The 13,694-nt window shown below is 32.0% G+C and overlaps 1 protein-coding gene across 1 annotated transcript in view; it reads right to left on the bottom strand.

Annotated features, from left to right (window-relative positions):
* LOC139495221 (uncharacterized) overlaps nucleotides 1-11,387 on the bottom strand; it is a 34,323-nt gene extending 22,936 nt beyond the window's left edge. Inside the window, exons 1-6 of the mRNA XM_071283445.1 lie at nucleotides 11,220-11,387; nucleotides 9,807-10,168; nucleotides 8,722-8,937; nucleotides 2,394-2,527; nucleotides 1,677-1,851; nucleotides 42-691 (exon numbers count right to left, since the gene is read on the bottom strand). Of these exons, the coding sequence (XP_071139546.1) occupies nucleotides 42-691; nucleotides 1,677-1,851; nucleotides 2,394-2,527; nucleotides 8,722-8,937; nucleotides 9,807-10,155 (1,524 nt within the window). The 5' untranslated portion in view covers nucleotides 10,156-10,168; nucleotides 11,220-11,387. The remainder of the gene's footprint in view (nucleotides 1-41; nucleotides 692-1,676; nucleotides 1,852-2,393; nucleotides 2,528-8,721; nucleotides 8,938-9,806; nucleotides 10,169-11,219) is intronic.
* Nucleotides 11,388-13,694: the final 2,307 nt, after the last annotated feature.

The following is a 13,694-nucleotide window of genomic DNA, read 5'->3' as shown; positions in this document are numbered from 1 at the left end:
ATACAGAAAATATGGGGAGAAAAAACCTAATTATTACATACCTGCGGAACTGGTGGTAAACTTTCTGATACAAGAGGAGGGGCCACCATTCTAACTTGCTGAACTTCTGTTTGAATGACAGTCTTAGGTACAGATTTCTCTGTCATCTTTTGTTGTGCCTGACTGATTTGTTCTAGGACTGGTATGGGGATAGACCCTGTACTGGCACTCATCTGCTTGGCAAGGTGAAGGGCTGCTGCTGGGTTGCTAGCGAAAAGATTTCCCAGGTTGATCAAGTTTGGAACACCTTGTTGTGCCTGCTGCACTTGCTGCTGTGCTTGTTTCTGCAACTCTTGCTGCAACAGTTGCACTGGAATCGTAACTTTTTCTTCTGTCGTCGTTTCTTTCTGAAGTGAGGCTGCCACAGACATTGGTACAGTTATGAAATGTTCTCCGCATTTTATCGTCGAAGTGATTGTTTGAGCCTGTGGTACAGCCATCATGCTCTGACCCTGACCTGGTAGACCCATAAGCATTTTGGAAGAAGGGATTATGATTTCAGACCTCCCAGTTGGCGTGGTTGGAGCAGATGGAGAATCCGTCTTCCGGAGTTGAACAAGAGTTAGTTTCCCTGTCTTCTGGTCCACTGCTGTGACATAGGGTATTCCAGACATAGGATCAATGGCTGTTATATAGGGCATTTTCTGTACACCTGAAAAAATAATCAATTGATTCTTTATGAGGCCACACTTAAATAATATTTTTGTTTGCACAAACCTTACCAAAAGGTTTGGACAGGGGGTAGGTAGGTAGACATTTTCTTTTTTTCCATGCTAATCTGATTAAAAAATATTTTTTTTTACTTCAAGACAATAAAATATCTTTAGTAGGCATCTACTTAGAGTCTGGGTATGTAGGGTTAGGGCATACATACTATGTTCATGGCCTGACAGATTATTGTGAACTAGAATTGTGACTGAACCTATATAATGATACCAACTGCCCCACAATATTATTTTCATTGAAGAATGGATATTTGATTATCTCCCTTTAACAAGTTGGCACCAAATTATACTACTTTATAGATGCAAAATGCACATCCTAAGGAATTGTGGTCATCAATTTGCACCTGAGCCACCTTGGAGGAGTAGTCAATTTACTGCTTGTTTAAAATAAGTTTCAACCCCTGTACAGAGGCAAGAAACAGAAATTTATATTTTTGGTCTTACTGTTCTGGCTGAAATTATAATTCATAGATTTTGACATGGTCCCAAACTTTCAATGTCAGACATGTTTTAACAAATATCCCTTCTAATTGATTGTTTTACTATCTTGTTTGGTGTCCTTTTTTAATTATTTGGGTTGTACATATAATCATAATTCATAGATTTTGACATGGTCCCAAAATATCATGAAAATATTTCAGCCTATCCACTTTTGTTGCCCAAATGAAATTGTTTTGGTTGCATTCATATTTCATACATCTTGACATGGTGCCAAACTTTCATTAATCATTTCAGTCTATCCAATCAGATTTTATTGTTTTATTTTTTCCTATGCCTGTTGCCCACCTGAATTTTTGTTGGTTTAATTTATAATTCTAAGATCTTGTCATAGTTCCAAATTTTCACTCAAGTATTTCAGTCTATCTAATCGGATTTCATTGTTTTGCTACAACTCTATGTTTTGGTACCCACCTGAAATAGTATCACTGCCTGGGGTTGAAGCTGGTGATGGCCTCCCACTGCAGATTACAACCGTTGCTTCTGTTTCTACTGGAACATCATCCCTACTGTCTTTCTTAGCTCTCTTACTTCTGGTCTGAGTTGTTCCCCCTGATGAACCTCTCTTCTGTGGAGTCTTTGACATATCCTGTTAGATTATCAAAACTTTATATATCATTATAGTACTTTATATTTCATTTGAAACTATTATGTTTTGAATAATTCACCGTTTCAGATGCATTCTGGGTATTATTTCAAACCATTACTTTACATCTTAGTTTCTCTTACTGTTGATCAAGTTAAGGCATTAATAAATAGTAGAGTTTATAAATATATATTCATCCTCAGCCACAGGCCCAATAGTATGGTAATCTATATTGTAACTGAAAATTTAAACTTTCTCTATAAACTCTGCAGTAATTTCATTTTTAAGTATTAAATATACTAAATTTCTACAAGTTTGTAGCAAAAATAAGATATAGTGAAAGTTCTATATATTGTAGGATGTGGTGCATTATTTGTGTTGCTAAGTATATACATTACTGCAGGTGGATTAAACTATTTCCTTTGATAGAGTGGGATACAGCTTTATTTCTTTGTCATTTTGGTATCTTGAGGAGAGTTGTCTCATTGGTAATCATACCACATCTTCTTTTTTTATTATTATAAAATAATATAAAGTCTCATTACTGTTTGTTGTTGGGTTTTTAGTTCTATTGCTTTCAGTAATGTCTGAATACCACCGTCCACCCCTGACGATCCTTCTCGTTCTGGAGAGCTCGGTGCTGTGGATACCGTTGGTGTAGACGATCCTGAATGAGATTCTGAAATATCATACAACACACTTTTAACAGTCCATGCTACTATTTGTATAAATTATTTTTATTCACTTGGAGAAGTAAAATTTAATCTATTAATATAAGTAAATTTGTTATGTTCATAATTTCTAATACTTTAAAGGTTGAAGTATCTCCCCTTAATTTTCTCAGAAAATTCAAATATATATCCCTTAAAATTTTTAAGTTTTTGGATTTAAAAACATGCCTTCAACTTTTTTTCTCTGGTAAGCTAATAATTTTTTATTAGAGTTGTAATATATAAATTCATTACTTCAACAAAGAAACTAATTGTGCAAAGATCTTCAGGAATTTCTTGACATGTTGGAGGCTTGTAAATGAGTATTTTGCACACAGAAAAAAAATTTTGGCACACATAATTGACTCTTACATATTGTGTGGATGACTTTACCATATCGCTTGATACTGTGTGCAAAATGTATTAGTAAGGCCACACCAATTTAATTTCTTGTTCTACGGATTTTTGGACTCCAAAATTTGGGGCGAGCGAGCGATTTGAAAATTTTAATAAAAAAATATTTAGTTTGCAAATTTTTGAGGCGAAGCTTGAAAAGTAAAGGCGAGTGATTATAATTTTTTTTGTAAACATAAAATAGTAGGTTTTGACAATATTAAAGCTTGATTTATCACTTGTACTTTGACATTTCTTTAATTTCTGAAGTATTTTTTCCCTGTTCACCAAGAAATAATTAAATCTGGTCTATGTATGTGTGACTGACAATGAGACAATTCTCCATCCAAGTCATAATCAGTTTGGGGACAACCCCTTAATGTTATAAATATCCCTTTTACATGTTTTATGAGGGATCAATATAAGTTATAATATATTTGTTTGTACAAAAGGGCTCATATTTTTTATCTGGTATTAAATGGTCAAAACATGTCCAAGAATTTTGTAATATTCCTGGACTTTAACCACGTTAACACATTTACTTTAACAGTTTAATATTATTCAAAATAAGTGGACCCCTCTTTTATAAAAAGTTGTTTAAAATATGATGTAACTCTTCTCTTTTTGAGTACAAAATTCTAAGTTTTCAAAGGTTTTGTATAGAAGAACTATACAAATCCTTGGTATTTCTATTTTCTTTTCTACATCAGTAAAATGACCCCTTGTCTGAGGGAGGGTTGTTCTCAACCTGATATTAACAAACACAGGTCAAAGTACGGCCTTTTACACAGGGCTTTGATACAGACCAAACAGCAGGCTATTAAAGGGAAACTTCGCAAAAAAATCAAAAATTGATATTATGTTCATTCTGTATAAAAATGCTCAAATTCATAGATATTAAAGTTTTATTCCGCTAGATAAGCGATCACCATCGATTTTAAATTTAGAGTATCAATTCTCTGTGATCCGCCATTTTGTCTTCTTTCCCGATTAATAAAAACGATATGTCTATAAACCACAAAGAAACAAAACTACAGTAACCGATGTAGTCGTAATTGCGTGTCGATATCTTGTCAATCGTACGGTTGTTTTATCCGACTAACTAACTTGATACGAAAAATATTCTTACTTTTTTTAAATTACCATGGTCTGTTGTTTTTAAACTGTTGATATTGGAATTAGGTGAAAAGTCAAAGTTGAAATCATAAATAAGTGTTCCGTGAAAATTGTTTTCGAAAATCTAATTTGTTCATAATTCTTTAAAGTAATAAACAAATATATTTTGATCTTCCCTCATCTGATCACCAGCATGGCTAAAGGTATTACTTCCAAAGGTATTGTGAGGGGTGTGAGGTGACACGTCCAGGTATTCAAGCGATTTCCTGTCGGGTTTGCAAGTTCATGCATCGTTTCACTTCTGCAGGTATTGATCAGTGTACACGGCTGATAACTTATAACTTATAACTTTCCATTTTGAACTATCAGATGAATAATATACAACTCTGTCTTACTTGTCATTACTAAACTCATACGCTTGTTTATAAATAACATTTCTGGTGTAAAGAATATAATTCATAAACATATAAATAATACCCAAAAAATAAGATTTGATGAAATTAAAATCTATTTAAATATTTTTTCCAAGGGTGAATTTGGGAAAATGTAATATATAGTCATTGTCAATAGTGAAGGACAGATTGGAACAGACCAGAAATATTGATTTAAAAAAATGTACGCACTTGCCGACGATTCGTTTATACGACTGGATAGAAAGTTACGGAACTATAGCGCAATTTAAAATATATACATGTATACATTGAACATAAGAAAAAAACATATATTTTGAATAAATAGGGGTAAAAGTGTTGTAAATAGACTAGTCCACGTATGCCAACAGTATGTAATCATCGAATGTCGATAGACTATTGTATACCAGAAGAAAAAGAGAACCAATTTGATTTAAATACAGGTCGATGTATAACTTTTGCTTTGGTTCATTGAAGCTGTGGACCTAGTAAAATCACAGATTTATATTTCAATAAGATTGTTCTCGAACAAAGGAAGTAATTCGACATCACAATTGTTATATATGCCATTGGACGAACACTAATTATCCCCAGGGAATGTGAATATTTTGCTGGGAAACTTTTGAGTATCAAAGTTTCAAATTAATTTCGGGATTTATTTTCTTTCTTGGTATTCAATAACAGAAAAAAGAATAAATTACTTGTTCGCTAAATAGGGGTATTCTTGTCAGATAAAAGACTTTTAGTTATATTTAAAAAATAGGAAAATATGACATTAAATTGGTTCTGTCTTTTTTTTAAACATCGTTAAAAAGATGTGTGTCTAAGGTGAATGCCACAAGAACCCTGTAATACTAGTACGAGAGTATAGCATGTAAACATTCCTTCTCAATAATATGGTTGTATTGGAAATCTTTTCATACAGATTGACAACTCATTGTCCGATATGCATGTAATATTTGCCACATGACGCCCATAGTTCTTACTACCATCATTATCTTATTCTGTGATATTGATGTAAACATCGATGGTTCACACCCAAACAAAATGGGAGTAATGGACCTTCAGAGCTTCTCCGTGTTATACACTTGTGAAATATATAGACGAAATTTCTGTATTGAAATGAATCTACATCTCACAAACAGGATTTTCAAATAACGATTGTGAGTAATCACCTTACAAACCAATATAAACGTATGGCAAGATATAACCATGAAGGAATTTAGTTTTTGTCAGACGCAAGAACTCATCACTATATATATCATAAACGTATACGTATATATATGCATACAGTTTCAAATATTAAGAACAAGCGGTCGATGTCGATAGTCTGTTTTCTAACTGTTCAGAGTTAGACATGTCACTTGTTCATTCTTGGAAGCCTTCATATTCCCCGTCTAACAATGGGAACTCTTTCTGATTGTGTTGACTATAAATGCTTGTATGGTAATTCTGTCATTTATCTGTACAAGCGGTTGCATTTCCTCTCCTTTCCCAACAAACAAACGAACGAAACGCCACTAGTCTGATTTCTCTGGAGCTCATCCTCAATGGCTCTTATACGTCAGGAAACTTACATGTATACTAATAATGATTGTTTCAAGAGGACGAACTATTATAAATTCGTCAATATCAGTTATGCATGACTAAAATATAACTTTTATTACAACTACTGTATTACTTATTTGGATTAATGACGGCTATCATGTTCAACATTGCACAAATATTATCATAGAATTTAAAAAAAAATCCTCAAAAATCCTCAAAAGAAATAATGCCTTAGCTTAGATAATTGATATTCTTTTCACAAAAAGTTCGTGTAAATGATTGTCAAATGAATTTAATTATGTAAGAATAAAATGTTAAAAAGAAACTAAAAAAAAATCATGCATGTTGTATGTTGTATTTTTTTGTCAATTAAAAACTTAAAAATTGCAATAGTTTTATTTGCATTTAAACACAGCCAGATTTGAATACAAGTTAAGAAATTCCGGTAAAGTCAATGATATCAAACAGATGTACAATGGTATATCAAATTGGGTAATATTGCATTTAGTTTTTATAAAAGATTAAAACTACTATTTTTTGCTTCATATTTGAATCTTTACGCCAATTGCCGCTAAGAAAGTAATCAAAAATTGTTTCCTTTTATTTTTATACACTTTCGGAATTACGAATCTGAATTTTATTTTCAATTAATTTACACAATTTAATTATTGTATCTTTATTCTCATCGTGTATTAAATCTTAGTGTATTAACATCGTGACAGCATACTCTTTCTAATCCTTTCTGTTTATCCTTTCCAAATAACAACATTTATACCTGTGTACGCTTGAACTCACACCTGCGGCTAAATAGCTACAAGGTAAACGAATTGACCTCAAGCCGAGAAATATACAGTGACCTTTACAAAATAATATACACACTCTGCTCACACATTAGTTGCATTGAAATGATTATCAAAACAATAACGGTAAATAGAACTGAAATATTTTCAGTTCAATATCAGTAAAAATGTTCAATAAATATTTTATGAAAAAATTCTCAACAATAATTAATTAAATTTATTCAAAAACATTTACTAGAGATAATTTTATAGGAGTTTAATTCAATCAATACAAAACGGTATATGCATATTCATTTTCGTTCATTCTTATATTGTGGTTAATAACTTCGACCGTTCGTCAGCTGTGCGCTTTTAATTACGTATATTGTCGATAAGCTATAAGAGTTAAACAGATTTTATTTTTTCCCAGAATTCAATAAATCGGGCTAATACGTCACGACCCACTCGAGAATTCAACCAAAAAAGTTACAAATACTTGATTTTCTCCGTTATTAGAAGGAATATAAATTTAAAACTTTGCAAATGTGTTTTTTATGTTAAGATGAACATAATTAGATGATAAGTAAAAAATCGCGGAATTTCCCTTTAAGGATCCCAAAATTATTAGCGTACACAATTCGAACAGGAAAACCAACAATCTAATTTATATATCATGTATATCCAAACGGGAAAATACCAATGAACAACATTAACAAACGATAACTGCTGAACGACAGGCCCCTCAATCAATCAGGACAGGTGCATAAACATGCAGCGGCTATGGATAGTTTTGTTTCGCCAGCATACAATATAATTGTAGTTGAAGGCAAATCCTTCAGAAGTTCTTTGTACTTTATTCTAACAACGAACATTTTTTGATAGGGAATATAAGTAAGGAGGAAAGTAACCAATTTTTTGTTCTTTACAGGTATTTCCGCTGTTATAAATTTATATCGGAGCACTCCCGCTTTGGATAAATAGGTTTCATGCTGAAACAAATATTCTCACAGATATTTACAAAGTGTGGTGGGGTGCTTTTATGTTTAAAATCGTTATACAGGTAAGACTGTGATTTTAAAAACAAATGTTGATATCTTTTTATAATATTTACACAAAAAAACGGTGCAGGAAATGGACATTATTACATTTCCGGATGCGGGAATATATAAAAAAAAAAAAATCTGTTTTGAAAGAAATAGGTGCGGGCGGGTCAGTCGAACAAGGAATCAAATTGGTGTGGCCTAAGAGGTAAATTTGTACAGGTGAAAAAAAATTCCTGGAGGACACATATTACTACTGGTAGCAGTAAATCAAAAAATCAAAATACAAGTCCCTCGTAATGTTCTTGTCAGCCTGCCCTGTCTTACTGATATAATATGTATATTTAGAAATTAACGAAAATAACTTCCTGACCTAAGAAAGATGCATTGATTAGATATATGGCAGTTATAATTGTGTAGTTGTTTGATATTATAAATAATTTATTTTCTTTTTCATATTTTTCCTATTACAAATAATAAGTTTGTAATTCAATGTAATTTTACAGTGTATTTTTATCTGCATTTAATAAATGTGAGAAATATAAATAACTTTCAAAACATTAATACTATTTCCTCTTCATTATGTTCATGCTCTTGTCAGACTGTCCTGTCTTACTATCTTATATATAAATAAGTATAAGAAGATGTGGTATGAGTGCCAATGAGAAAATTTGTTAAGATTTTATAACGACATTTTTTTTTAATTATTTTTCCTAATTACAAAAAATAAGTGACTTAGTCTTAAAACTGAGTTCCTATTCACAATGCAAGAGTCTTCTATGTTTCGTTCCCCTACTATTGCATGTCCCTTTTAAAGCACAAGAAATGCCGGGAAGTGTAAGTAATATTCAAATAACTTTCAAAACAATAACTGTACCATCAAGTTTGATACCAGCCATGAGACTGTATTTCCGCTTAATTTCCATCTTCTCTTTCATCGTGGGTTCTGGCGAGTCAAGAAACTTGTAAACTTTAAATGCATTATCTCCCTTTCTTACACCGAGTTCTTTCAATTCCATCACATCAGGAAGACTGTTTAGAGCACAACGAAAGTTGGCCTTCCAACGCTTGTGGTTACCTTCGTGATGGCGTCCTGCAAAATATGGATAGACTTATCATACAAAATGACCAGATTTTAAAATTGTGTTTTGCATTTGATGGCGTACTTTTTAAATATCTATTTATTGAAACTAATAATATATGTTAGTTTCTAGTTTTAGTACTTTCTTGGGCATACTATAGTTTAAAAAAATATTATTTATGTTCTTTTCAATACTTTGTGGTTAACACATGACAATCGATCAATATTTTTTTTTAAAAGATTTCATTGATTAGATTGTTGGTGACAAACATTTTATGAATGCTCAGAACAATAAAAGATTGTCATTGTTAGTGACATTGTTGTTGGCTGCTTAATGTCCAGTCGAAAATATTTCAATGCTGTTCAGGACATTTTTTTCCAAATTAATTCTTATTTACATGTAGACCTGGTTTTTATTCCATATAGACACAAGATTTTCTATTCTTGACAATTGAATATTTACAATGTATTTTTATTTTTCAAAAAATTGAGCCTCGAGCTTGTGGATACAAGTTTATCGTGAAGACTGTTGAAGGATGTTTATTTTTACTTTGACCTCATGTGCATTGTAGCACGATGAGGATTAAGTTATGTATATAGGATCACATGATTAAGTATTAAAAGATTATCATTTGTCTTGTTAATCACTTGGATAAATGTGACATAAATAAATGACGAATATAAGTGATCCAAATTACACAGGTTCAATCCACCATTTCCTACATTTGAAAATGCCTGCACTAAGTCAGGAATATGACAGTCTTTGTCCATTCATTTTAGATGTGTTGTTTTGTCATTTGATTTTGCCATGTGATAAGGGACTTTCCGATTTAATTTTCATTGGAGTTCAGTATTTTTGTGATTTTACTTTTTATACAAACCTGTATGAAAAGCCCAACGTTCAAACAAATCAGAATCTCGGTTACGATTGAAACAATTGTGCGCTGCGTGTTTCCAAGAAATTCTGAAAATATTCTCTCTCTTGTTCTGCCAGCTTAAACCAGGTAGGATATTCTTGTCTAACAGGTCAATCAGCCAAGGACGCATCTTCTGCCGTTCAACAGGACGCACAGGGCGCTGTCCCTCAACAGAATATGTTTCAGACGGAGTGTCATCTTCTTCATCTTCGAGTTCGTCTTCTTCTGATTTTATAAAAACTGTTTCACAGATGATTTCCTCTGTTTCAACACCAAGGTCAGGTTCCTCACATACCTCTTGGTCCGAGGACATTGCTCAATGAACCCTGAAATATAGGTCATTAGTAGGATATACTTGAACCCTGAAATAAAGGTTATTAGTGGAATGTATTTGATAAGGCAAAAAAAAAAATAACACATGAGTTTTGGCTAACCCTTCATACCCTACTTTTTAGTGTCAACCTGAACACTTTATATGCCATTTGGAACATGCGGTCAAAGTCAGACTGATTATCTAGCAATAACAAGTAAAAAAAAAAAGTTAGTAAAATAAATATTGCCTGCCTGGCTGCCTACCTACCCTCTTTCTTTCCAACATGTTAGCTGAAACACTTGTGTTATTTTTTTTGTTTGCCTTAAATTTGTATTTGGCTAAATCAAAAATCCTGATCATTAATATTTTTCTGTTACTTTTTCATAAAATTATTTTAAACAAAAACTACTTTAAATAATATACTAAATTGTTAATTCAATTTTTATATTTTATTTAATTGCTGTAATTCTTCTCACTTTTGACAAAGTGAATGGTAAATTATTTATAAAAGTATTTTTTATATATATGAAACTATTTCCCCAAGATTGCCCCTTTAGCCTCGTTCTGAAATACGTCCTACTTTCATTATACAACTTGACAAACAACTACGACAAATCATGTTTTCAGCATAGTTTACTATCTTTAAATATAACATATTGCTTTTTTACGTTATAACTTGGCATCTTAAGCAGTAAATATAAATACATAACACTTCCACAGTCTTAAATTAGAATTCCAGTCGAGTATCGATGGTCGCCATGTTGGATCACAAAAGAAAGTAGATTTCGAAAGTAAAAAAATATTCTACTTTCATCTTTGATTTTGAGAAAATTACCTGCATCTGCATCATTAAAAATATTGTTTTTCACTTAGTTTTCTAAAATTGCACCATACCAACGGTCACAATTGGTTAAAAATGTTAAGTTAGGTATATGACGCGGTAACAAAAAAATGCAAAGGGCGCCATGCCTTCTTTCACTTTGGTTGACAATTTTTGAACTAAGTTCGTGTCTTATTCTCTTTGCATTTTGTGCATCAATTATGTCTATGTGTATTAAACTTACATTTTGTAATCAAATATTTATATTTCCACCAAATTTCGACGTAAATAGCTGTTTTCTCGTTCAGACAGGCAGTTGCTGGTCAACATGAAACTACATAGGTGGCGCTTTCCTAATTAGCATACAGTAACTTTTGTTTTTCCAACGTCTTCCATTGGTTAAAATGAAATGAAAGAATCTTCGCTGCAAACTATTTATTTTCATAAGTATGCACAAATATTATCAAATTCCAAATGAACTATAATTTCTTTTACATGTTTTTAAGGGTTTTCTAGTCCAAAAACAAGTTATTTCAAGGTCATTTGAGGCAGACAAAATATCAGGTCGATTATGGGGCTCTAAGAAGGTTGTTTGTTGTGTCCTGTAATGAACAGAACAGGACACGACAGGACGAAGAGATGTAGTATTTATAAGACAACAACCATTCAGTCTTTTTTTCATTTTTCAGGCCCGTAGCCAGGTATTTCCAAGAAGGGTTCGTTGGACTCACAAACTCGACTTTAACAGTCACGGCAATTCGAACAGAACATTGACTTTAACAGTGCTTAATTGTTTTCAAGGGGGATGTTTAAAAAATATGTTAGTTTATTCCGGGACTATTATACTCACAGAGGATCACAAAGTCCCAGGTTTAGTTTCCGATGATAATTTTTTAATTTTAATGATTATGAAAAATTGTGGAATGTTAATTGGGGGGAGGGGGGGGGGGGGTCTGAATTTGGTATCTTTCTTTAATAACTATAAATTGTTCAGGAAGTTTAAGACATTCAAAAAAAATCTTATGGAAAAAGGATGAAAGGCTTGGTTTAAAATTAAAAAAAAAAACAGTCTCTTTTTAGATAATTCCTGCAGTATGCTTGAAAAATTATTTGATACTTTAATTGTTCCAACTCTTTAGGCATTGTTATGGAAGTGAAGTTTGGGGTGTAAGCCAAGTGTTCAAAAATTCAGATCCATTTGAAGAAATTTTAGGAGTACAGCGCAAAACAACAAATGTAGCCTGTTTAACTGAGACAAATAGAACCCCTTTGTACTTTCAGCTATAAAATTTCTAAACCACATTGTAAACTCTCGGGCCTAACACTTTAGTCCATAAAATATATAATAATGTAGAGAAAACAAGTAAATGGGTTAACATTGTAAAAGACTGGATAAATAAATTAGGCTTTGGTCATCTCACTTTTGATACTATTAATTTAAAATATCACATAAATGGGTGTTTTTCAATAAAATCGTAAGTTTCAGACCTAAAAAAATGGAAAATCAACTGGTCTAAAATTTAATTTCAAGAGTTATTTTGAAAACCTCTATTATAGACCTATTTTTAACACAAAAATTGCAATCTTAAATATTCTTTTAAATGATATTATTTTCATAATTTGTGTACTGTTTCGTAGGAGACTTTTGTCCCCTACGAAACTTCTTCTAAACACACATATTTTTTGCAATCTTAAATGTTTCCTAAGACATTCCAGTTTGTTTACTTTAACTACTAGAAAAATCTCATTTTTTTTCTGAATTAAATTGCCTTTGGAAACCCATTTTTATCGATAAAGATTAGACAGTACTTCACATATGAAGGTACAACTCATGTTACGTAGTGGACATTTTGATGCGTTTCGTAGTGGACAAAGCCGTTTCGTAGTGGACAAAAAGTTTCGTAGTTGACATCATCCCTATTATATGTTTATAAAAACATAATAAAAATTACATGAAACTAATCCTTGTCATTTGTTTTGCACGAATTTAATTGAAAAAAGATTAAAAAAAGACTGCATGGTAGTGGTAGTGTCCACTACGAAACGTTTTTCTCCCATACTTGTTTCGTAGGGGACCGTTTCGTAGGGGATGTATTCGCATGTTTTATTTTTTCCCCCACAATCCCTATATATTGCAATAGTAACAAGACTGATTGTATTCATCAAAGCATTTATCAAGCTGTACACTGATATTTTTTTCATAATTTTAAAACCAGAACTGAAGGAGATTTGACCCGTTTCGTAGTGGACATGTACAAAAATACGGTATCATGGGTATCACTCTGGTCCATTTGATGTGCTCAATTTTTCTTTACAACAATTTAATTGCCGTTATAAAAGCATTACTTCTTATGTAAGACCCTAATGTTTATATCTCTTGCAAACAAAAATTACATTGATTTTATAAAAACTGTTTATTGGCAAATTTTAATGACTTCGTTTTTTTTGTGTTTTTTTTTAAGACATATAAACGTTTTATTCCTAAATATTTCCTGTGAACAATTACCTTAGTCGTCCAGGATCAGACTAAGGGTCCCTGTTTACAAAGTGAAACCATCTATCCAGGGGAAATAGAAGGCAATAAAAATGTAGTCCACTTTTAACCTTGGATTTACATTTGGTGTAAAAAAAAATTATATCCATATAATGTTAGAAGCATCTAACAGATCTATACTTTAATTTCAAAATAGTAAGTAAATAACCCACATAGAATATGTGC

This window comes from Mytilus edulis, chromosome 11 (assembly GCF_963676685.1).
Source record: "Mytilus edulis chromosome 11, xbMytEdul2.2, whole genome shotgun sequence".
NCBI lineage: Eukaryota > Metazoa > Mollusca > Bivalvia > Mytilida > Mytilidae > Mytilus > Mytilus edulis.
The sequence above is the reverse complement of the archived record's forward strand: the minus strand, read 5'-3'. Positions and strand labels throughout refer to the sequence as shown.